The 25469-nt window shown below is 40.0% G+C and overlaps 1 protein-coding gene across 3 annotated transcripts in view; it reads left to right on the top strand.

Moving 5' to 3' along the window:
• LOC122838330 (cyclin-dependent kinase-like 5) overlaps window positions 1-25469 on the top strand; it is a 50665-nt gene that overhangs the window by 9885 nt on the left and 15311 nt on the right. For all 3 annotated transcript variants that reach the window (XM_044128899.1, XM_044128896.1, XM_044128898.1), the window contains exons 4-11: window positions 16477-16522; window positions 17159-17295; window positions 17389-17509; window positions 18034-18093; window positions 20591-20681; window positions 20781-20970; window positions 22451-22531; window positions 23432-23598. In XM_044128899.1, the coding sequence (XP_043984834.1) occupies window positions 16477-16522; window positions 17159-17295; window positions 17389-17509; window positions 18034-18093; window positions 20591-20681; window positions 20781-20970; window positions 22451-22531; window positions 23432-23598 (893 nt within the window). The remainder of the gene's footprint in view (window positions 1-16476; window positions 16523-17158; window positions 17296-17388; window positions 17510-18033; window positions 18094-20590; window positions 20682-20780; window positions 20971-22450; window positions 22532-23431; window positions 23599-25469) is intronic.

The following is a 25469-nucleotide window of genomic DNA, read 5'->3' as shown; positions in this document are numbered from 1 at the left end:
GAAATTGCCTCCTACTTACAGAAATCTGCAAAGAAAAAAAGAAAAAGGAGACAAAACATTTTCTTAACCTCCTTATTCAAAGTTCTTGATGGTTTTGTTCTCGCTCTGCAAACTGTTCGTCTGCCCTCATTACGTTGTCGAATCAGCTATATCACTCTGTGCCGCCGCATTTTTCAATGCCAGGGAGTTGAGTTAAACCTAAGAAATGTAACACTTTTTTTCCAGCAAGTATTGTGAAATGATTAAGGAGAATTTGGGAGGGAGGATGTTAAAAAAAAAAAAAGAAAAAAAAAGGACAGTGCCTGGGCAGCACAGCCTGTAATTACTGGGCTTTATTATTCAAATTGATTGATCACTCAGCCAGGCAGCTGCAAATGCCAATGTCTCCATTTTAAACAACAGGACGCACATCAATAGACCTCATTTCGGTTCACACAGCAGATGGAGTCTGCTTTCTGCCGTGCTTCCTTTGTTGTGTTTACTTGGGCAAAAATCCATCACCGGCGATCGTGACGGAACTGTTCAAAATGTCAGAACCCAGTAAAGGCCCCGTCTGCTTGATAGAAAGATAATTCCTCCACTAAGTTCTGCCCTTCTTCGTCACGTTTTCTGTGTTTTGTGGGGTGTTTAAAAATACACTGCCTCGTATGAAAAGCATGCGGCTGAATTCTCTGGCCCCCGGTCAATATGGACCGCTGCCATCTGGAAAATCTTTGCATTGTTTGTGTGAATGAACTGCCACGTCTTTCTAAGAGCTAACGCACAGATCCGGCCTGCACAATTACGCGCGCACAAAAAGCGCCGCAGAAATAGCACGCACGCTTTCAACACAGACAATCAGCTGAATGGCAGCACAACACGTGGTGCCCACAGAGGAGGGTTCACGATGCTGCGACTCTGGACCAGAAGGAGCTCCAGGCCGGAGACGTGAGTTCACCGCATGGATCTGCAGCTGCTCGTTCTAACGGAATCCATCCACTCGTCTAATCACGGCGATTAGATGCAAAGAATGCGCGGATTTCGACGGGAAGCGAATACTCCTACACGTGCTTTCAGCAGTTTCCTCCCGGTAATCCGAATCTATTTGCGGACGCCGCATCTGCTGCACGGGATGCGTGCGTGAAGAGAGGAGGCAGCTGGGACGATCATGGCGTGAAGATGGGAACAGAACGAGGGGGCTGATGCCACAGCGTGGAGGGTTCAGGTGTCATCTTTTGATTGTCTGCGTGGTAGCCTTCGCTGAAGCTCGGTAGTCTGGGCATGCTGAAGGTGACCAGGTCCAACAAACGTAATCAGACTTTCATACAAAGAACTCAGCTGAAAAAAGATGGAGGGGGAAAAATGCAATAGATAAATATTGCAATGACAATGTTTGTTGTGATTCATGAAAACAAACGTCTGGCTCTCTCCCTGCTTCCAGTACTCTCTTGATTTTCAGCGTTTTAGGTACACCTGTCATATTTTGGGATATTGACATGAGCAGTGAGACTTAATACATACATATATATATGCTTATATAAGTGAAGTTATTGCATTTATAGCTATTCTTTCAAAAATTAATGTTACGCATTCATACTACAATGATCATATATTTGTGATTCATAGTGCTGTCTTACCAAAAACACGTACAGATCAAATTCTAAAGCCTTGATCTGTTTATATATATATTGTAGCAAAACCTTTTTGAAGCACTATAACTTTGCCATTTCCCTAAAAGTGAGTAATTTTGTTTGCCAAAACTGATTTTGAAAAAAAGAGTAAAACAATAAAATTTAAAAAATGACAGCCTTTTTTATTTTTTTTTATTTTTTTATTTTTCTTAACCAAAAGATGATTTAGGTAAAAAAAAAGAAAAAAAAGGCAAAAAATGACTTAAGCCATTATTTTTGGAAGGTGACAATATAGGAGAATCAAAAGAACTGCATTTAAAATTTTTTAGGATCTTCCTGTCTCTATGTACACTAAAAGCAGAGCAGATGTGTCATTGAGAGAGCAGTAGCTGTAAAAAATAAAAGATGTTGGAGGGTTTAAAGAGAAAGAAGTATAGAGAGAATACAAGACAACACCCTAGAAGTCTCCTTCTATACCTGCAGAAAGAGAGAGAGAGAGAAAAAAGAAGAACAGAGCAGTCCAGGATTTCCAAATGGCAACTAACATTTCTAAATCCAGTGTGTTGCATAACCAGCAAAGAAGCTGGAAGCTTTAAATGCTAAAAAATAAAAATAAAAGGCAAATGAGCAATCTGTTTAGCCTTCCTGTTATCTGCTGAAGACTCACTAGCAAACAGCCAACTTTGAATCTTTAATCTTTGTCACTCGCTAAAGTATCAGTATACACTGATTAGCAAAATGTCTGTTTTGGGTTGAGTTTCTAACAGTCAGGCTGAGAATAGCCTTCTCTGTGCATCTCCATACTTTGATATGTGGTTATTTCATTATTTAATACACATACGTGAGGGCAAAACGTGTATAAACCTACGCTTTAACTAAAGCTTTGAAGTCTTGTTGCGTGGCCCGTTTCTTGATGTTTTTTTGAGAATATGCTGGGAGATTTCAGAATCTATCCTTCCTCTGATTTATATTCACTAAAAAGAAACTTGACCTTTTAAAATAACAGTATTTTGCCAATTCACAATGGATTTTTAGGGATTGTTTCTCTAAATTCTGTGTTTTTCAGCGCCACCCAAACACTTATTCAGTTTTCCACCATGGTGGACCCGCAGAATTAGCCAATATAAAGGACAGAAGATTTTATTTGCATTGTGACTTTACAGGTGGCAACACACTTTATTCTTGGACCTCTCTGTGTTGCTTGAATTTAGTTATTCTGTATAGAGTTTTCTCTTTTGCTCTAAATATTTCAGGAATGATTCCATGACCTTTGCATGCCTGCTGAATATCAGCAAATATATAGTTTTTTGGAAGTCTTTTGAAATTGTGTTTTTGTTGTGTGATGATGATTCACACCCAGAAACGTTTGACCTGGAGGTCAGACTTTGGTAGCTCTTTATTCCTTAAATGAAACATGGCGCCCACTCACACCCGACTGCCGTTCCATTGGTTTCTAAAACTTAAATGTAGTTTCAAGTTCAAGCTACTTACTAATCGCGGAGGTTTGGATACTTTTGTCATAATAATATAACAATAAAAATTTGTTATAGTAGAGGTTGGTATACCTTTATTCACAACAACAAAAAAATAGAGAACATTTTTATACTTGGGGGAGAGTTGATCTGTACATATAATAATTTTACATTGAACAAATTTGAGTTCTGAGATGCTCTACCTGCTTTGACCTCCACATGCAGAGTAATTAGCATTTACATCCTTTGAACATGTTCACGTTTTGTCATGCTGCAACACAAAACTCGGTTGTGTTTTGAGGCTTTTACGTGGTAGACATAAAAGTAGTGCATAACGGTGAAGTGGGAAAAGAAGGCTACACAGCTTCAAAAAGATTTACTAACCAAAATGAGAGCCATGAATTAAAATGAAGCTCCCATGATGAGTCAGTACCTTCCAGAAACTTCCTTACCTCGAACTAGATCTGTGATTCTTTTTGGAATAAGAAAAAATAAATATGTTTTTTTGTTTTGGCTGTTCTTCCAGTCAAATTAGGTGAAGAGTGTCTCTTTCTCATTACTGTTTAACTTTGACTGGGTCAAGTGCCTCAAAGCATTTTTTAAGGAGTCACTGTTAATGATTAACTAACTTGGAAACAACATACTGAACTTGTATGTAGAAAGACAGTAAAATCAATAGGTGTTTTGTGTAAAGTTTATTATTTTATTAACTGGTCTTGTATGTGGCAATTATATGATAACTTGATACATCCACATTTAATTTATTGAAACAATGTTTGTAGTGCTACATGTCCATAACATCTCCATACGAGACATTAGATTCTACTAATTCAGAAGAAATTTTTAAGAATAATGACTTTTTCAAAGAGACTATCTTCATATCAAACATAAGGTTTTGATTATATTTAATCTGAACATTTAGTGTAGATTTATTTTTATGTATAAGTATGTACATTTTGGCTTCAGATTTGCCAATAGTTTTTCCAAATCTTTTTTTTGCTAAATATTCTGATTTTTACACTTTTTCTACAAGACACCGTCATCACTTTCACTTACGCAGAGCAGCAATTAAGCCAAATGCACTTCAGCATAGATGGGCTTATCGGATACATGCACTGAAATGTGTACTTTTAAAGTGACAAAAGTGTGAAAAGATTTGAGTATGAATACTTTTCCAAAGCGCTGCATTAGGGCCTTTTTAGACCATTTCAGCCACTCAATCATTCCATCTATCCTATTGCAGAATGCATTTAAACATGGAGTTAAATTCTTTATGTGGCAGTGCTGAAAGTGTTACTTTGCACACCAATGAGATCTAGTCTCTTCTCACCAGAGCAAATTTTATCACAACTTTTTGGTACAGAAAGTACCCAGATTAAAAGTGCAACATTCTGCTAAAGTACGTCAGATCGGGTCGAGCGCACTGGAACACGAAGAAGCTTTTGTTTTACTCCTCATCTTTAATTGATGCTTTTGTCAGTGTAAATTATAGATACCAACAAAGAGGATCCAGCAATTCATTTGTGACACAATATGATGTGAACTCGGTGTTTTATGGTGACGTTCTGGAAGGAAATGAGACGCTGCTAGATTCAAACATTGAGAATGTTGTTGCTAAGCATGGTTTCCAGTAGAAATGCCGACATGCAACAGGAACGCGCGCACACTGAAATCTCGCTGTGTTGCAGCAGCCTGAATAAAGAGCTGGCATACCCCCAAAGAAAATCATCTTGCCTTCGAAACATTGTCTCGTGACTTTTTGTGCTTCCTCAAATTTTATTTTTAAACTTCTGTTGCTGAAAACTGCTACCTTTGAGTGTTCAGCTTCTTGTGACAACTTCCTCACCAAAGATTGTTGTTGTTGTTGCTTTAAGGAGAACTTTAAAAATTGGATTTTTTCCAACCACCCTCTAAAATCTGGTGAGACTTTTAAAAGTTTTGTGAATTTTGTCTGCTTATATGACACGCATGTTTAGGCTGTGTGTAAGGCTGGACGATGTGGTTGAAAAACGCACCGCGATATAAGCGTTTCATATCAGTCTTCATTGATAACTCTTGATTTGTTTCTTGTTTTAAATATCTGAAATTCATCCAAACTGTTACTGTTACCTTTCCTGTGTGTCCCACTCTTTTCACTCCGTGCCGTTGTTTTTTCTTATTTGTAAGCCGTTATGAGGCACACTGTTGAAGCCTTAAACTGCTGCTGCGCAAGTTACTCGGCAGGTTGTTGCTAGGTAACCACAAGTTACTCGGCAGGTTGTTGCTAGGCAACCAGTGACTAAGTGAGTTAGTCGATGCCCCCTACCTTCCTTAGCTGGCCATGAGAGGTCAAGCGGCTGAAGTCTTTCCTCTGCCTACATCCCCCAGAATGCCGTGCGGCCCTTGATTGGAGTTCAGTGACATTATTGAACATTTCATCAGTCGTATTATCTTTTGATATTTATCAAAGTATGTAAGCAAAACTTTTTTCTTTTTTTATTGAATTTGAATGGAATCACGTGTCTATTGCAATATATTACATTGTTATTGATCTATTGTCCAGATCTGGATATGTATGTAAAAAAACAAACAAACAAAAAAACAGGTATTGCTTGCATACGCCGGTAGAACTTTGTTTGTTCTCGATCACAGTAGATCATTTCCAGATCTGACTAATTTGTAGCTGTGAAATCAAAAAAAAAAATCATTTTGAGAACATGTGGTTCTGGAGTTTTGCTGTGATTAAACCTTTATCCATTAGTCCCAGAAGCGATACCAACGTTTTGCTTGCTTTAGTTTCACCTTGGTTTCAGTGACTCACATTAGAAGTCCTGTTTAATCTGTGTCCGTCACAGAACACGCTTCATTCCTCAGCACCATCAGACGTCGTCGTAAACATTTTTTCCGTTGACTGTAAGTATGTGACACACTTTTCAGCCGTCTCTCTGCGGTATGTTTGCATTTAAAACTGTCCTGCCCAGGTTTGGTAAATCTCGAGCTGACAAAATGAGACCCTTTGTTGGAATACAAAGGCTTCTCTCCAGCAGCTAATCTAAATCCTGGATAAGTCTTCAACATGGTCACTGGTGGTTCCGTAGCATGTGGCTGTATGTGAGCTGTTTAAGTGAGTGGATAAACATCAGTTGGTGTGAGTATTTGTGTAAGCGTGGGACACCCCTTAGGAATGCACACGGCGGCACCCTGAATGTGCTTGGCCTCTTATTAACTCGTTCCCAAACCCACTTCGTACACGCAGAGGTAAAACATTAACTGTTCCTCATATGCATGCCATTTCGAAGATCTGGTAGGCCCTTTTGTTAGTCAGATTAAATGTATCAAACTTAGCAGCATGTGGAAGACCATGAGCGTAGCTGCAAAGATATTCCTCGGACGATCTAAGCCGGACACACACACACCAGATTTCAGGATGATTAATTGCACCGTTAAAGTTTGTCCATCCCTGAAAAGCTGTCTGCCAACAACCAAAAACAATAACCCCTGCAGATCAATATGCTATTCATCAATACATTTCCATGGGGAGCCTGCATATTTAAAATTTTAAAATAACCTACCTGAATAATAACTTCACTTTTTGTGGATGTTATTTCTGGTATGTCTGGTTATGTGTCACCTTTTGAAAACAGCATCCACTCAATGCAGTAGGGATGGGCAATATCAACTTAAAGTTTTATCGTGATACTTTGTGGTGCTTTTGTGATAACAATAAAAGTGACAATAGCAAATATTTATTACTTCATTAGGTAAATCTAGGTGTGGTTGTGACCACATGGCACGGCAATCAAAGCTCCACAAGCACAAAAACTGGACACCAGTCAGGTACAAAAGTGTGATTTGTATCACTATACTGTACACAGTACCTGCATTTAATCATATTTTCAAATTTATGGATATTTACTCAATGAAACAAACATGGAAAAAATAGCAAAACAATCAATCCCAATGATACAATTTTTGAGGAAAACAGGAATTTATCATCACAACGGTAAATCATGTTAAAACATTTATCACAATAAATGATAAATGATTCAATAAGTGTCCACCCCTAAAATGCAGTACTGTCAGAAGTTCAGCACAGCTAAATTAAATGAATAAATAACATTCGAGGTAATTCAGTGATTTGAATTGGCAGTGTTGGCGCAAATACTCATTTAAAAAGTTTTGACAACTCAGACTAAACACAGTCATGAATCTATGAATTGTTTCTCATGATAAAGGTTTGCTGCAAAGTCAACGAATGTCCCAAAACATGGATTGATTTGATTTGAGTCTGGATCTCATTGGACAGGAATTGGACGGGTCCAGTTGGTCCAGTTTTGATTGGACCAATTAACTGGGTTTAAATTGAACCAATTCAAACAAATTGGTGCTACCGTAATAAACTCAGTTGAGGAGATGTATACATATGGAGAGAGTTGGAATAAAAAGACAAAAAAAATTTTCTTACAGCCGAAGTTAAGTCAGACTAAACTTTTCTTATTTTAGCTCAGGTTGAATTTCCAAAATTATTTCTACTTGCTAAATGCGAGAAACCTTGACGAGAACATTTTTAGAAAATTTTTTGTAACTTGTCCTTCTCTGAAAAGGATATACGCAGAGATATATCCTTTTTAGGATATACATACCTCTGAAAAGGAGGTATATCCTGGAACACCTTACAGGAAACTTACAAAAAGAATTAAAAAAATGTTCTTGTTAAGTTTTCTGAACAAATAGAAATAATTTTGGTAATTCCAACTAAGCTAGAAGAACTAAAGTCTGGTCTGATGTGACTTCACAGTCCGAAATAAAAAAATGCATTTGTGACTTTGTATTCTGTTAGTGTAAATGTCTCGTTTCAACTGTATATATACACATTTTAATAAAATAATGTAGACTCTGCATTATTAAGAAAGACAATAACCAGAGAGGAGCATCCGGGTTTGTCGCATGTACGGACCCTCTCGGTTCACAGTGTGCATTTTAGCTGTCATGTTCTCAAGTCGTGTGTCTTGCTGTGTGTTCCTCACTGCTGGTTCTAAATTGCATGTATGAGCTTGCATGGTTGTAAGTGTTAGTATTATCGCTCTGACAGAGTGTCAACCTGTCCAACATTTCCACCGCCTCTGGATAATATTGGTATACACACTAGATATAATTGCTGTTTTTTTAAAGGTAGCATACAGTAACTAAACCTCTAGCATGTCACGCATGGTTATAATTAACTTGAATTTTGGCTGCAGTGAATACTATAGGCTATACATAACCAAAGGGCTGGTTAGGTTCTCTTCCAGAACTTTAGTTATTATTTCATGTCATGTATCGATAATGAGGAATCCAAGAGGAATGTATTGGTGAATGGCGATCCAGTGGGAGAGGCAAAAGACTATATCTAGGGTAAAATGTGCGAGGCAGAATAATCAGAAGTACTGAACATAGTAAAGGAAAGCTAATGAAGTTTAGTGTGATGCCAAAGAAAACTTCAAATCTTGGTGTTGAATCTTAAAGCTCAACACCAAAGATAAGTCCTTAAAACAGCAGCGGAAAAAAATTACTGCAATGTCAATAAAGATGTTTCTCTTTATTATTGAGAGAGCTTTAAAGAATTTCTGATACGCCATGTTTAAATAAAAATGTACAGATGTTGCTTTTTTTTGCCCAGACATTAAAAAGCGATTACAGGAGCAGTAGCCCAGGGCCCCGAGGTTTTTGGGGGCACCAAACATTTTTTTTGTTAATTTTCTTAATTTTGTTTTGACAATGGTAGATTTGTCAAAATATTATAAGTAATAAAATCAGAAAAAATTTTAAATTATAAAGTTAAGGTACGTCTTTCAAATTAATGCAAAAAAGGCATTAATTTGTACCCACCGGCATGTTGAGCTACCTATTAATGTACTGTGATTATGGAGCAAAAAATGCATAAAACACAAAAAAAGTGTTAAATGTGTAAAACACATATTTGCTGGATAGGGCAAAAATATGTCCCATGTCCTTTCAAATTTCACCCTGGTTGTTTTATTCTTTTATAAGAAATCTTTGTCTCATTTCCTATGAAAAACAAATTTATTGGTTGAGGAAAAACTTCATAAATCTGAATCTTCCAGCTGTAGGAATAATTGTGGGCATGAAAAGTCTCCTATATGGTGGTTTAAAATGACAGCAGCAGACTGCGGTTTGACGGTTCAGGCCGATGATATGCTGGCATGAAAATTAAAAAGAAAGAACATTAGTTCAAGTCGGACGGAAATACCTTTTGACAGCGACGCCCCTGATTTACATAACATGCAAGGAGAAAGAGACACATAAGCAAGCAAGATCATCAAACTTTAATTTACTAGTCTAGAAGAAAAACTCAGAAGACAATAATATAAACTGTTTAATGGCTGACATGATAAACAAGTCATTGTACGAGTTTAGCGGCACGTCAGAGCGGCGGAGACGACGAGCACATGATCACAAGTCACACTATTATTAGGAAGTGAGCAAGAACATATGTGGCACATGCCAGAACGAGTCTGCAGGCAGCGCTCGCTCTGTGGTGAATGCTCCTGGCAGCTCCGCCGTGGCGTGGGGTGGTATTTTCCTGGCGCGGGTTAGGTTCACAGAACCCTTGAGGGCTGACGACACATGAAAGCATGAAGGCATTCTATATGAACACGTTGAGCAAGTGAGGAAGCGGCGGCTACCAACCAGTCAGAGCTGTGTTTTTCACAATGATAGCGTCAAGTACAAAATATGCCACATTACAAACTATATATCATTTGAAAAAAATTAAATCTCTCAGTGCAGTAAGTGTCCTAATGGTGGGATTTTAAAGATGTTTTGTATTAAAATGTATTTAGTGTTTATATCATTTTAACTCTTGTTAAATTGCTTTCAGCCTAAGGCTTATGACTAATGCGCATGCTAGCCTGGCGCAAGTACTTCTGCTGTCAGTCAGGTTGATGAATGGAGCACATACAGAGAAATGTTGTCTGGCTTTTACCACTTTAGAGATCGTCCTGCTCTTGGCAGTTTATAGAGCATTTTTGGAAATTTATTTAAGTGTATGATTTTTAGGCAAAAAAAGAAAAAAACAGAAAAAGTTTTGTTTTCTATGTTCATGTTCACGTAGCACCAGAACATTAAGGAAGAGTTTGGTTTTTATTTGAGACTAAGGGTGCATTCACACCAGCCCTATTTAATCCGCTTTAATCAAACTCTTTTTTTGTTTCCAGAAAGTCTGGTTTGTGTCAATCGATCTCTGATGTGGACCAAAACGGTAAACTTTTTAGACCTTCCTCCCCGCCAGGGGATATTTTGTGGGCTCTAGTGTCCACCACTCGAAAGTAGGCTGACAGGAAAGGGCGAAGGAGAGGGGGGAAGACAGGCAGCAAACGTCGGCCGGGCCCGGGATTCGAACCCGTGACCACCGCGCCGAGGACCGAAGGCCTCCAAATGTGGGTCGCGCCACTTTTGGTAAAAGTTCACCAAACTGGTGAACTTTTACTAAATACCTCGGTCTTGGTTTGGTTGAAGTGAACTCTAGCGCGGTTTGAATCCATGTGTGAAAGCAAGCAGACCCGCGGCTGCATTAAACACAGAAAGAGGACTACAGCGCAAGGCATTCTGGGTAAATACAACTAAAACAAACGTGAGAGGTTAGCGTTAGGCTTTCAAATGGTTTGGATCGCTCAGTTGAAAATCAGAACTGTCAGCTGAAAATGTAACAAATGTTGCAATAACATCAAGATTTGTAGTCTGAATTTCAACTAAAACAAAATTTTCCTCATTTTAGTATTACGACACTATAACATTAAACTGCTGCTTACATTACATAAGAAGTATTCACCCACTTGGATGTTTTACCCTTCTTATTGCTTTTACAAATCAGTCATGATCTACAAAAATATGGATATTTTTTTTCACCAAAAAAAGAGGTAAATTAAGTTATTTCTACAAAATACTATAATCTAAATAAAACATTTATGTATATAAATGGTATATAATAATTTCTAGTTATGGTATGTTATATCCTCAGGTCTTAAATGTCATATCCTGTAACAGAGCGGTGTAGTTAAAGAGTTATTTCTCTTCCTTTGTGCTTCATTCTTCCTCTCATATTGTGCCACTATTCCCGTCTGAGAAAGAAGTCTTATAATCCCTCCAGTTTGCATTGTTTTTTTTGTCTGCGGGTTTACTCTGCGAGGAAAACAAACACGCTACAATCTAAAATGAGTTATCTTAAACCGACTGGATCTTTCAATCCCAGAACGTTCCATGTGAGATCCAGTGAGTCACCATCCATCTGTGGTCAACTGTTGTTTGTCCTGATCAAGAACAAGACGGGACAATTTTATTTTAGCATCACTCAAAGCTATTTTTATTTCATAATCAATCTCCCTTTTGCAGCAAAAAGGGAAAAAAAGGAGCCTATTCAATCGACGAAGACGCCGTTTTCATTTATTAAGTTGGAGGCGAGAGAGAGAGAGAGAGAGAAAAGGAAAGACTGCCACCTCCTTTGACGGGAGCAGTTATTTTTGCAGCCTGTGAGTAGAAACTGGGACAGGAGAGAGAGAAGGACTTTCACATCTAGCCTTAAATGGGTCACCTTGAGTGGAAGAGTTGCAGATGAGTTCCTATCAGGAGTCTGTAAAAAAAAAGAGAAAAGAAATAAAGATGGCGAGGGGACTCGTGTTTGCTGTCTGTGTCGTGAGGTTTTGCTTGTCCCCTGAGAGACACGGGCTACTTATTGTCCGTCTTACACTGAGGCCTAGTTCACTTGTTGATGCAGCCTGTTGTAGTGGCAAATACAACCAAAACAAAACGGGTCACTCTAGCAGGAGGAAATGGCTTGAGAAATCCTACAACCGCTAAAAAAAAATCTGACGCTACTCCATTTCTGTTTGCATTTTGTCGAGTAGGATGTTTTTATGTCATTTCCTTCAGCAGTTCTTGTTGCAGCGCCGCCACAGGGGAGGAGGGGAACAGGTTTTTCAAGTCGTTTGGATTGTTTGACCCAGTGCAACGTGAAAGAGAACCACACAATCTGAAAATATAACAAACGTTGCCGTTTTGGTCCCCGATCGAAGCGAGTCTTCCGGACTATCGGGCGAGAAAATACCCACACAAATCAGCCTATGAGAGGCGATGGGGAAGGTGTTCAACGCTTATTTTGCAGTGAAGGGGCAAAACTTTCTGTGTTCAAAAATACATGAATAAATGTTAAACTGGAGCACTTTGTTAGTAAACCAACCCATTATGTTGCTTTAGCAGAAACTCCAGTGCAGATGTTGCCAACTGGGATGCAGATGGAGGAACGTAAAGTAAGGCGGTGTGCTGCAGCAGCCCCAGCTGCTCTGAATCCACCCATCGCTGTCTTTGTGTATTGTGGTTTGAGAAACCATGCTGTAACATCAGCACTGCATCAGAGATGAACTTAAAAAAAAAGAGCAGCATATGGTTTCTCCATTCCACACTCAGACATTCATAAACCCAATCCTATTCTGTGCCTGTAAATCAAAACAACACTGTTAATATATCGTCTTTTCTGAATGAAATTGTTCCGCATGTGTGTGTGTGTGTGTGTGTGTTTTGTTTTGTTTTTTGACTCAGAGGATTTGGGGCATTGTTGTATCAACATTGTGGTATTGTTCAAAACTAAAACAATAGGTATGGTTATCATTTGAAGATGAGGGATATTCCGGAAACGCTGACAGATCTGGATCTAAACGGGGTAAACTGCTCCAGCTGAGATGAGTTTGTCTTAATTGAATGAAAATGCAACGCCATAAAAGCCATCAGCAGCTGCTTAACAACAATAAGGCAAAAAGGTTGTGATTATTTCAGCGGTATAAACTTGCCACAGAAGTGTGTGGCCTTTGATCACTCTTAGCTCTCTATCTGGGAAGCTCTTGAGGCGATGCACCGATCAGTTTGAGAATTTCTAAACTCCATTTTATTTTTTTTTTTACAAAGTTTTGACCTGGCAATTTGGGTCAATTCAGATTTCTCTTTTAGAAAATGTTTAGAATTAACAGAATTCATTTTTTTACTTTACATTTATTTATTTATTTATTTATTTATTTATTTTACAAATGCACCACTTGATTTTCTATAGTTCTATTGTTCAAAGTGTTAGCCCAAACAAGAACCACCATCTTTTTTTGTTTTACAGCTTCTTTTTATTTCGGTCAACTCACAGAAGGATTAATTGAAATAAAAGCCGATTTTTAATCTATTTCATACCAATTGTATATTTTTAAGAAAAAAATTAGGAGTTTGATCAAAACTGGAATTTTTAATATTAATGTTTAAAGATTCTAGTCTACATGAACTTCCTTTTATGTCGTCAGGTCTTGTTGCCTTTGCTCTGGATTTTCATACAGCGCCTTACAAAAGTATCCACATTTCGACACAAATGTGAATTTTAAGTGACAGTCCAGTACAAAGTGGTGCATTATTGCGAAGTAGAAGCAAAATTGTGAATCTCTGTCTCTAGTCTTTTGACGCCTCTAACAGGTTTTCTGTTCCTCGCAGCCTTCTGTTTAACTCCACTCAGAGTATTCCACATTTCCACTGTGTATTTGGTTTTATTTTTTATTTTTTGTTCAGACGTCACCAATTAGAAAGAATGCTTTATCTTTGTAGGGACAGATTAACATAGTTCATTGGGTATGAATATTTTTGAAGTGAGCTAGTGATTCTAGCAGAGGATTCGGTTTGACTCTCGGGGCTGAATCTTTACTATTCAGGTCATGGAAGAGTGACAGAGCTTTTATATTAAATAATAATCCAACCCGTTTGGTTTTTTTCTCCCTCATAAATTAGCCACGCTGTCTCCCACATGGGAATTCCCCAAGATCTTAGAATAAATGGTTCTACAAAAAGGGTCGGAGCATCTACACTGATCCCTCAATAGGTGTGTGAATTATTAACAGACGTAGAAAACCAGTTTGTCTGGCATGAGATGCTCCTCTGTTGAGATTAGCAAGCAAAACTTCTGCAGGACCCGCTTCCTGATTGCAGCTCGTTCTACGGTTTGCACTGATCCACTGTTAACTCTTTATCTGGGACGCTAGAGAGTTAATGATCAAATTGCAAATGATCAAATTTAAGAACAATGAACTCGACCACCTCAGCTTGTCCGAAATTAACTTATTCACAAACAACTGAAGCAAAAAGTTAGTACTGACTGTATGATCAATGCTTTGGTTAAAATGTGAATCTTAAATATCTAAAGCTAACACTAGCTTATGCAAGTGTCATCTAGCACAGCTTAGGGCTTCCTAACACTTGCACAACAGCTAGCATCCTCCATTTTTCTTAGAAGGAAAATGGCTAATGGTAATATTTTTACATGAAAGAAAATCTCTGGGTGTGAACTTGAATGTGGAGTCTGCGGTGTGATTTACTGACCTGCTGACCAAAGACCTACTGTTAAAGAATCAGACATTTGAGGGGGAAACCTTCCCCTGTGACTCCTGTTATGACTGAACATTATCGTGTTTTCACAAGTCATGAATACCTCCACAGGTATTCATGTGGAGGTATTGACATGAATAAGCAAAGAAAGAAAAAGTAAAGAGGAAAAGCTCTTTGCTTTTCCTCTTCCTCTTCCTGTAGTGTGAACTAAGGTCATTAAAACAGGCCATTAAGATTGCCATCATTGCACAGCATCCTTTCACCATCTTGCATCGTCTTTCTTAATGGTGTGGAACCATTCAAAATGATGGTCTGTGACGAATAATGAGGCTCCTTCTGGTCTCTTTTTCAAACCAACAAACTGGGTCATAATTTCTGACCCAATATTTGGTTAAAATTACCCAGCTGTTGTCCCCGGCAACATAAACCCAACATTTGGGTTAAAGAAATAGGATGTCTGAACACAAACTTTCACCACCATTTTTCTCTCTCACACTAACAGGTGTGCAGTCATCTGTCTTCATTAGATTGTGACTTACAATGAAGTTTGTACTTCACCCTTACTATTAATGGCAGGATAGCCAGCTTAAATGCTTTAAATGATACAACATTTTGGAGTTTTGAAATGTTAGAAAATGCTCTGTGAGGCATTTCGATGAACAGAAACATGAAAACGTTACATGCAGTTCATGAACGTTCATGTGACGTACATGCAGTACATAATGTGTTATGTACTGCTCATAATGTTTTATGAGCAGTACAGCTCATATATTGTGATCCAAGCTAAGGTTTTTTTTCCAGCCTTGTTTTGCTGCTGCGGCACATCCATTTAAAGCCCCATGTTTCAACGTGCCGCATCCAGAAGTCTTGATTGCTTGTTACCTACTGAGGAAGTCTATTTTTTCCTCCATTAGTGAGTAAGGGTTCGATAAAACACAGGTTATTTTGCTGTTCCTCGTTTCCTCTCTGAGCCGGGCTTGCATAAGGACAGCGCAGTGATGCATACGCAGCTCTGACCCCGCAGTGTGTCGTCTTATATCTCTCAGAGTCGGTAGGAGGGCTCTCTGTTCTCCTTCACCCGAGCTGGAGCGATTCGGTGCTGCCGTTGGCTTCGTTTGGAGGGAGGGATGGAGCGCTGAAGTGGAGCACAGCTCTGAGCCACAGGCAGAAATACCATGTCTAAATAGGACATGTTGAGGAAACGGGGCTGCTGGTGGTGGGACACAGAACTTTGTGAGCCGATAACAAGAAGTGACTTTAGATGACAGAGGCAAACTGCTGGCATTACCTCATGTCTGCCATACCTACGACAGACAGGAATTATTCATGCAGAACTGTCGTTAGGTGTCTGCTTTTGTACCACATTTCTTCTGTGAGAGACATTTTAATGTAAAGCAATGTCTGTTTAATGTATTTCCATCTGTGCATCAGGTGTTGTTGAAAAAGACAATTGCCTGGTTTCGTTTCACCTGGCCATGCGCTCATGAGCACAGCACAAACTTTTATGCCTGGTATATATAATCCTGGTGGCAAATCTAGACTTTTACCACGCAGTTAACCGTTTGCTCCGCTTTGCCTGTAAAGGCACATTATCATGTTTTGAGCACCATAAAGTTTAATGAACCACGTTTCATCTGCCGTCTGTGCAGCTTTCCTCTCCCACTGGCTGTTCTCCAGGCACCGTGACTGTAAAGCTACAGCAGCAAATACAGTTTCTTTCATCATGGCTCGCTAAACGTGCAGCCACCATAAGGTGATAGAAGGTAGACCAAAAACTGAACACGTCTAGCTGAGTTTTTTCAGGGACGCCAATGGCAACCATTGGTCAGAAAGAACCGTTAGCCAATGCAGATCAGACTGGACATTAAACCTAAGATTTAATACAATAAATGCTGGTAAAAATAACACTTTTTGTTTTGCTTCATTCCAATGCTCTTGTTGTAACTATATATGTCATAGGCAAGGATAAACAGCATTGATTTCTCACAGAGTGCATTCTCTTTCTCATGCAGGAAACCAATGAAATTGTGGCTATTAAGAAATTCAAGGACAGTGAAGGTAAAAAAAAAAAATTATTCCAGTTAAGACTATTTGTTGTGGCCATTTTTGTTGAAATTCTTGCCAAACTATATACAGTATATATGAAATGTAACAATATGCTTAAGCTAGTTTGGTATCTAAATTTGTAATTAATTTGATAACGTTTAGAGCCTCTCATTAAGTAATCTGAGATGTTTTGTTTGTCAAATGTCAATGTGGACAACAAGAGGCTTCTTTAGGTTATTGTTGACTTAAATGTCACAAACTTTTAAGTTCCAGAACAAAACTACTCAGCAAAAAGGTTGGTGTGGCAACCAGTAGTTTGTTTCTGAACGCACCTTTTGAACTTGTGCGATCAGATTAAGTTTAGTTTAATTTACATCTGATGTAATTTACAGCCCAGTTGTAAATTAAACATCTGTTCATATTTGGTCTGTTTCTGAAAATGTGTCCCAGACAAAGACAGAAAAAGACCACCTGGGTCTACCTGCGTTCTTTTCTGGGAGTATTTTTGTTCTGGAACTTTAAAGGCCGGGAGAGTCGTTGCAACAGAACCCCTTAAAATAATCCTTCACACTCTGGTTGATTTGTCCCCCAAATGGAAGTTCTTCTATACAGTGAATTTGTTTCCCCCTCTCCCTTCCCTTCATGCAGAAAATGAGGAGGTTAAAGAAACAACACTACGGGAGCTTAAGATGCTCCGCACCCTCAAGCAGGAGAACATCGTCGAGCTCAAAGAGGCCTTCCGCAGAAGAGGGAAGCTCTATCTTGTCTTTGAGTATGTGGAGAAGGTAAGTTTCTACAAACAAGACGTGGTCTTTAAACATATAAGCCCATCTGATCTGACCTGACCTGGTGTTTTGGATTTCTTTGCTCTCTTTTAGAATATGCTTGAGCTGCTTGAGGAGTTACCCACCGGTGTCCCGACCGACAAAGTGCGCAGCTACATCTTCCAGTTAATCAAAGCTATTCACTGGTGCCATAAGCATGACATTGTTCACAGAGGTAATGCCTAGATTCACCTTATGTTTTGGACTTTTTATCGAAGCACAGAGGGTGCCCCTTGGTGATGAGGCAGCAAAAAGGCCCTCCAGTCTGAGAGAAACTCATGAAGCCACCAGAGAGCGGATCACAATGTGGTGTACTATAGAACTGAGCTGTGAATTTTATCTTGAGTGAAGTCTCGTTTGAAAAGGTTAGCCGACAGAACCCGACGGTGTTCTATACTGTTCACGAATGAAGCGTTTGGTGAATTTCTGGCAGCAGATCAGGACTCCAGATGGCCAATGTGAGTCTTTGGCACCGTAGCAACAGAGCAGGGATCCAAAGGCCTGTCGTTTACCCGGCTGCAATCTGTCCATTTTTACTTGTAGAGGGGGTTTTTTTGGGTTGTTGTTGTTGTTTTTTTTTCCCTTTCTTTTGAACTAAAGTGCTGTTTTTCTTTTGAATGAGATGAATCCGTTGATGCAAGCACTGATGCAGACCAGTCCAGGTCGTCTCACTGCCCCGTCTGTTTTCTTCCTCTGCAGACATAAAGCCAGAAAACCTCCTCATCAGCTCCGATGACGTCCTCAAGCTGTGCGACTTTGGTGAGACGCCTCTTGTTTAATTCTCACGTTCGGTGCAGCTGCGTGAAAAGTTGCCAAACAGAAACAGTCAGGAGTGTTTCCAACAGCAGCCATATTTGGCTGACATATCAGTACTTGAGGAGTTCAGGGAAGCTTTGTCTGGTTATCTAAAGCTCCGCACGCGGCCCTCTCACACTGCTCCGCTTGCTGTCCTCGCTCGTCTCAATTAACGAAACGTGTTGGGGAAACAAGAACCTAATCAGGCTTTGATTCAGCCTCGTGGCACCACAACAAGCAGAGGGGAGGGACGTAAAACATGGCAAAGCTGACACGACGCAGGCAATCTGGAGTGAGAGACTGACGGCCTGCTGTTTGCTCTGTGTCAGCCAAAGGCGTTGAGAGAACAGACATAGGGCAAACAATCTCCGCTGCGAAGGTTGATGTTTGGGCGCGTGTTCTCCTGCGGCGTCATTCTCACCGCGCTCTGTTTTGAAGAGACCCGCAAGCTTCCAAAACCCTGTTGCCAATTCTCCCGTCAAGAAAGTAGCTTTTTGGGGCGTGCTGTGGTGGCGCAGGGGGTTAGCACGCCCCACGGACGTCAAGGGTTCGACTCCCGGTCCCGACGACCTTTGCTGCAGGTCTTCCCCCCTCTCCTCATCCTCTTTCCTTTCTGCCTACTGTCGCAAAAAAAAAAAAAAATACGACGCCCTTGCGCCGCAAAAACTCTTCAGAGAAAAGAATTTTGTAAAAAAGTAGCTTTTTGTTGTTCTAAAAGTGGCTTGAAACAACTAAATGATTTAATAATCAGACCTGCATGGTTGGCTGCTGTGTGTGATTTTATTGGATGCTGTTGGAAGACTCACTGCACAAAGGGTGGCATATTTGAACCTGTTTATTATTATTATTCTTTATTTTATTTTTTTTTTTCATTTTTTACCCCTCCAGCGGGTCTTTTGTGGGCTCTAGTGTCCTTTATATGAAAGTAGGCTGACAGGAAAAGGGGAAGGAGAGGGGGGAAGACATGCGGCACACAACGTCAGGTCCAGGAATCGAACCCGCGACAGCCGCATCAAGGACTCAATACCTCCAAATGTGGGTCATGCTATCCCCTACGCCACCACGGCACACCTGAACCTGTTTATTTTTAATGCCACAATTCCTACCATTGACCCTTGACCCAGGCTTTGAGCCAGCAAAAATGAGATAATTACTTAGGTTTTCTTTTCTTTTTTTTTTTTTTGCTCTGTTTTGTTTTCTTGTCTGTTTGGGGATTTTTTTAAAAAACTTCCTATTTTGACCCATCATTTAACACACGGTAAATGGCTCAGATTTACAGTTGAAACAGGTTACATACACTCAATAATAAACACATACACCTTTTTTTTCCTCGAGCCCTGAAGTTAAATCAGACCAAACCTCTGTTATTTCCATTTAGTTAAAATTGCTAAAATTATTTGTATTTGATAAATACCACAATTATTATTTTGCTCTTCATTTTTTTTTCTGTACATGCAGAAGCTCCTTTGTGCATTTGACAGTCAATGTCTTAAGATGCATTGACCGTCAAATGCATCTTTGAGTAAGAAATGTAAGAAATATTCTTACATTTCTTACTGAAATGTAAGAATATTTCAGTTTTATAATACATTCAGTGTCAAATTTGAAGCCATTTCTGCTGTTTCAAGTCCTGTCCCGGTGACACTGTGAACTAGAACCAACTTTAATTTGCACATTGACTGAAATTACTTCTTTCTTTTTTTTTCTACTGCACTTTCTTGCAAACCTTGTAATATTTAAGGACACATATGGCAAGTAAAAATGGCTGGGATTTAAGATTTACCTTAAAAAGTTGCTGGCTGAGGTCTTCTAATGTCTTCAAAAGTTTGTTTCTGCATTTTATTTTGCCATTTGTGTGCTAAAGCTAACATTAATACTCTGCTACAGTGTAAGTTATGTACATCTCTATATCTATACATATATAAGTGTGTCAAGTTCATTCTGAAAGAAAAAAGAGACACAAAGGTGTTTTTCAGGTTGCTCTCTGTTATCCATTCAAATTGAAACAAAGTAGAGAAAGCCTCTTAACTGATGCACAAAGAGCTACATCTTTAGTTAATTTATTTTGTTCTGTACATGCAGAGGTAAAAGCAGTTTCATTCTCGTGTCCTACGGTGCCATCCACAACTATTCAAACCTATTGAACATTTTAATATTTTGTCATATCAAAAAAAAAAAAAAACCTGTGTGTAATTGGGATTTTAGGTGATCACCCAACACAAAGCAGTGCATGCTTGTAAGAAATCTGAAATCTGAATTTAAAAAAAGCATCTGATCTTGAAAATGTGCGTAGACGTCATGATTTGATCATTTATTACATATCTCATATCTCCCCCTCCGTACTTATTAGCACTGAGGGAGAACCTGATCTCTTACCATTCTGTTAAAAAAGCTCATCTGTGTGTATAGCGTATCAGAAACCTTCCTTGATTACATTGCTCACCCTGACTTCACTTTGCAGGTTTTGCTCGTAATCTCTCTGAAGGGACGGACGCCAATTACACCGAGTACGTGGCTACGAGATGGTACCGCTCTCCAGAGCTCCTGCTCGGGTACGCCCGCCGCCTCATTAGCTTGGATGCTGGTCTCGTTCGATCGGCCACCGTCGAGCCGCGCCTTCGTTCACCAACCCCTCAAATCCTTGCTGGCAGGGCTCCTTACGGGAAGGCGGTGGACATGTGGTCGGTGGGCTGCATCTTGGGCGAGCTGAGCGACGGGCAGCCCCTGTTCCCAGGAGAGAGCGAGATCGACCAGCTCTTCACCATCCAGAAAGTGTTGGGACCTCTCCCTCCAGAGCAGATGAAGCTCTTCTATAACAACCCCCGCTTCCACGGGCTCAGGGTAACTTTTCATTCGCTCTCAACTTCTTTGTCTACCTCCATCTTCTTTATATATACATGTATCACTCTCCATGTATATATGGAGAGAGATATGTATATATATCAAGGGTGTAACTTTGTGTTGCAAGTTGGTGGGGAGGAGGAACGGGGTGCGGGGCGCTGATGTACCCAGAGTTACTTGGAGAGGAAGGACCTACGATTATTCTCCTCTGGGCGTCTCGGATGCAGCAGTCTGTCACTAAAGGAGCTCTTTAGTTCTGCAACAGCTTTGTGAATGTGGACATTTATTTATTTTAATAAGAAGTGATAAAGCTGGTAGAGACTAAAATATTTGCATTTGCCATCGCAGTAAAAGCATCGGGGACATTTTTCTTCCACTTCCTGGTTATGTTTCTACTGGCCTCTCGTGTGAAATCCCAACAACATCCACTTGAAAGTTCTGTTTACACCATCACAAATTTTGAAAATCTTTAAGGAAGAAGGGAATTGTTTTTACAAAAAAATTTTTTTTCAAATACAGCAAGTGACACAAGTGTCACAATCACAAGACACATAGAGTAAATGTGGCCAAAACAGCACAAAAACTACATAACCACTTTCCTGCCAGATTGACCAAACATGTGGAATTAGCCTCACAAACTGTGGCTAATTAAAGACAACAACTAGCAAGCTATTTAGTTATATTTTCTATTAAAATTCAAATCCGTCTCAACAAATGATATTTCTTATTTGTTCTTATTCTTAAAAATCTATTTAAAATGCATTTAAAAATCAACTGTGTCAGGGAGTCTAAATTGCACACATCCCATAAGTGAATGGGAGGAATATATTATGGAAATGTATTTAGTATTTATTCTCCAAGTTACATTGCTAATGTGTCGATTGTAAATCGAATGGTTGGATTGAATCTGGTCGATTATAATCAACAATTATTTCCTTATTAATCACGCTAACATATTTTAACAATAAAATTAAGAAAATAAACAAGCAAGGATTGAAAGCTGACTGCTTAAACGGAGCAGTGGAGTGGAGTGAAGAGTGTTTTACTGTGGATACTTATTTAGCTGTTAGGAAGAAAATATAGTACACTTTTTCCAGACTGTTTGTTTACATTTTCAGAGGAATCTCACCAGCCGGAGCGAGTTTACTCCTTCAAGGTCTCACATGTGTGCACTGGGACGTTTTTAGACCCGTTTTTAGACTGTTCTTCTGCCTTGGTCAGAGTGTGAAATCTGTGCATCTGTTTGTGCACAAGATCAGTTTTATTGTGTTTTTTTCAACATAAGCTCACGTGTTCCCGAATGTCCAGAAAGGAGAAAAATTCACCAAGTATTAAGATCCTTTGTTAGACATATCTAACAAAGAAGATATATGTAATATCATGGTGTTTTTCTTGGAAAAAAACAAAAAAACAAAGACAGATTGTGGGGTCTATTCAATCAGTATTCGCAAATAACGTTCTCAAAAATGCTGTATTTTAGTTTCCTGCTGTAAACCACCCCCAAACTTTGGAGCGAAGGTACCTGGGGATCATCGGCGGAGGCCTGCTGGATCTGCTGAAGGTAAGAAGAAAAGGGCTGGCAAAGATCAATTCTGCCTTGCTGAGCTGGTAGATTTATTTTTAGCATCTTGCTTTCACCTCTTTGCCGGTCCCAGTCAATTCCTCCTTATAGTAACATTGAAAAAAAAAAGAAAATCCTAAATTTCATTAAAATCCGGTTTTCCTAATAACTTGCTCCTCGCGCCGGTGTTTACGTCGTGACTGCACGCTGCCTCCGCGGCGCTCCGGCCTCTCTCGGCTCATATCCTGGTTCTTAGCCCTGCTGTTATTGCTGCGTCTGCACTGTAAACAGGAGCTCAGTGTCAAGAATGTGGGCTGCGCAATTTTTGCACTTGCGCTTTTTTTCAGCGGATAAATGACTCACCGCTAACACACGATGTCCCCCCCGGGACCGACTTCACAGAGGACAGACACACGTCACCCTCATTAATAATCAGCCTTCGGAGACGCAGTCAAACGTTTATCTTGCAAAACTTGTCGTCGATTCCTGCCGAAGAGAGTTTTGCTCTCTGTCAGTCCTTTTGGGAGAAGCGAGAGAAGTCACTGCCAAAGGGAGTTTTAGTTGCGAAGAAGCAGGATGAGGCGAGTTCACGAATCGTCCTCACGTCCATGTTTCCAGCTTTTATTAAAGGCTACAAAGATAGGTTATTAAACATAGTGATAAGAGAAAGAGAGAGAGAGAAAAAAAGTGTCATAAATCATGTTTTATGTCAATGTTTTGCCCGTTTGGTGACTGTAAGACACAATTATGTGCAGCAGCAGCCTGACTTTCATGATAATGAAGATGACTCATAAAAAGGCATGACTGGATGTTCCAGCTTGTTTGTGAGGTCTTGATGTGTGGTGTGTGTGTTCGGAGGACTCATTGGCTGCCCCCCTCCTTCTCCCCCCCTCCTATCAGAACCTGCTCCTGCTCAACCCGACGGAGCGCTTCCTCACGGAGCAGTGCCTGAACCATCACGCCTTCCAGACACTGCGGCTGGTGGACCGGCCCGGCCCGCCCACGCCCACACCTGTACGCTCGGCCAAGAGGAAGCCTCACCACGGCGACAACACCACCCCCAGCAGGTCAGCGACGAGCAGCGGTGCTGGTTCAGACGTGTCAACATCTCCCGGCTGTTCAGCTGTTTTCGAGCTGCAATATGTAAACTTTTTTATTTTTTTACATATTTGATAAGACTGTCACTATGTTGTGATGGTATAATATAAGACAGATAATCTGTGAAAAAATCGAGATCCTCCAACTCCTTCTAGTGGTTCTACAGTCATCTGCAGAAACTCACCGCAAAAGGCCAATCAGAGGCAGGAGGAGGGTCTTAGCGCTGTCAATCAATCTTGTGTCATGTCATGACAAAGTGACAGTTTCAACAGATATGTAAAAAAATATTTGATTTTTTAAAATAAAAGCTACATACTGCAGCTTTAGTTGACATGTTATTATCTTTGCAGTTCTGAAGAAGTCATGGTCAGCCAAGAGCTAACACTACCTAGAGCAGTCAGCGCCACATCACATTTCATGCATATGAAGCATTTTAGGAATAGTTTGTTATGACACTTATGTCCCAAACTGAAATGCCTATTAGACTAACTGGTTTGTAAAAGCCTCAGACCTCTGTGGGGCTTTTTGTTGTTGTTGCCTATACCTCTTTGCAAATTGCCTCAAGTCTGAATAGAAATACATAAGCCTTGCCAAAGATTATAACTTGGATTTTGGTGTGGAATTTAACCTAAATATTTTCAACATTTTGAAAACCCGTTTGAATTCCTTTCCAGGCCTGAATTGTAAGAGTCACAGGTGCAGGTCTTGGAACTTTTCATTAGAGTTTGATATTTTTTTTCTAAATCAAGAATGCAAATATATGCCTGAGTAGAGACGCTCGCAGACGACGCTCCGACCGAAATATCTCTTAATTCGCCTGTTATTAGAATTTAATTCCACCTACATATCCAGAAGACGCTACCACAATGACTTCGTCACAAAAGACTACAAGAAAAGACCAGAAGATGGGGAAAAACGATGATGCGAAGACGACACAGAAACAGCTAACACTTGATGCTAGCATAACTCAGAATGAAACAGGGGCCGACCTGTTAATGCTAACAGAGCTCCGCAAATTTCGAGAAGAATCTGGAACGGCGCAACGAGACATTTTGGAATCCCAATCCCGGATGGAGGCTTCGATTGCAGAAATAAAGAAGAGAATCGATACACTAGAAGAGAGACTGAACTCCGCGGAAGAGAGAGTGAGTAACGCAGAAGACCGTGGCCTACAGCAGGAAAGGGTGCTAGCTTACTTACTTAAAAAAGACGCCAAAATAACCGCAAAACTGGATGATATGGAGAATAGGATGCGCAGGAACAATATAAGAGTGTATGGGATTAAGGAAGATTCAGAAGGAAAAGAGATGATCCCGTTTATTAAAGACTTTTTAAAATCTGCGCTGAAGCTACCTGATGGCATGGATATTTGCATTGAGAGAGCCCATAGAGCCACAGTTCCGAAGCCGAAGTCGACATCTTCTCCGAGATCCATAATAGTTCGCTTTTTGGATTTCAATGTTAAGCAGCTGGTACTACAGTGTGCGTGGAAACAGCGGAACATAGAGTTTCGGGGAAACAAAATTTTCTTTGACCAAGATTACTCCACCGAAGTGCAGAGAAAAAGAAAACAAGTGCGTGAGGTCATTAAAAAGCTGAAGGAACGGAATATAAAGGCACAGTCTCCATACCCAGCTCAACTTAGACTGTTTTTGGAGAAGGGTGTCAAGACCTTCTCCTCTCTATTGGAGGCCCAATCAACTCTGAAGGAACTCGGGATCCCGGTGGAGGTGGATGAGCGGGACGTCCTGGAGGGAGAGTTGCTACACAACAACTGGCAGACCCAGGGGAGACGTGGAAAGGCTGACCCAGGTCTGGATAACATGGACATCAGGGCCAT

The sequence above is a fragment of the Gambusia affinis genome, linkage group LG10 (genome assembly GCF_019740435.1).
Source record: "Gambusia affinis linkage group LG10, SWU_Gaff_1.0, whole genome shotgun sequence".
NCBI lineage: Eukaryota > Metazoa > Chordata > Actinopteri > Cyprinodontiformes > Poeciliidae > Gambusia > Gambusia affinis.
Note: the sequence above shows the minus strand (reverse complement) of the source record. Positions and strands in the feature narration are given on the sequence as shown.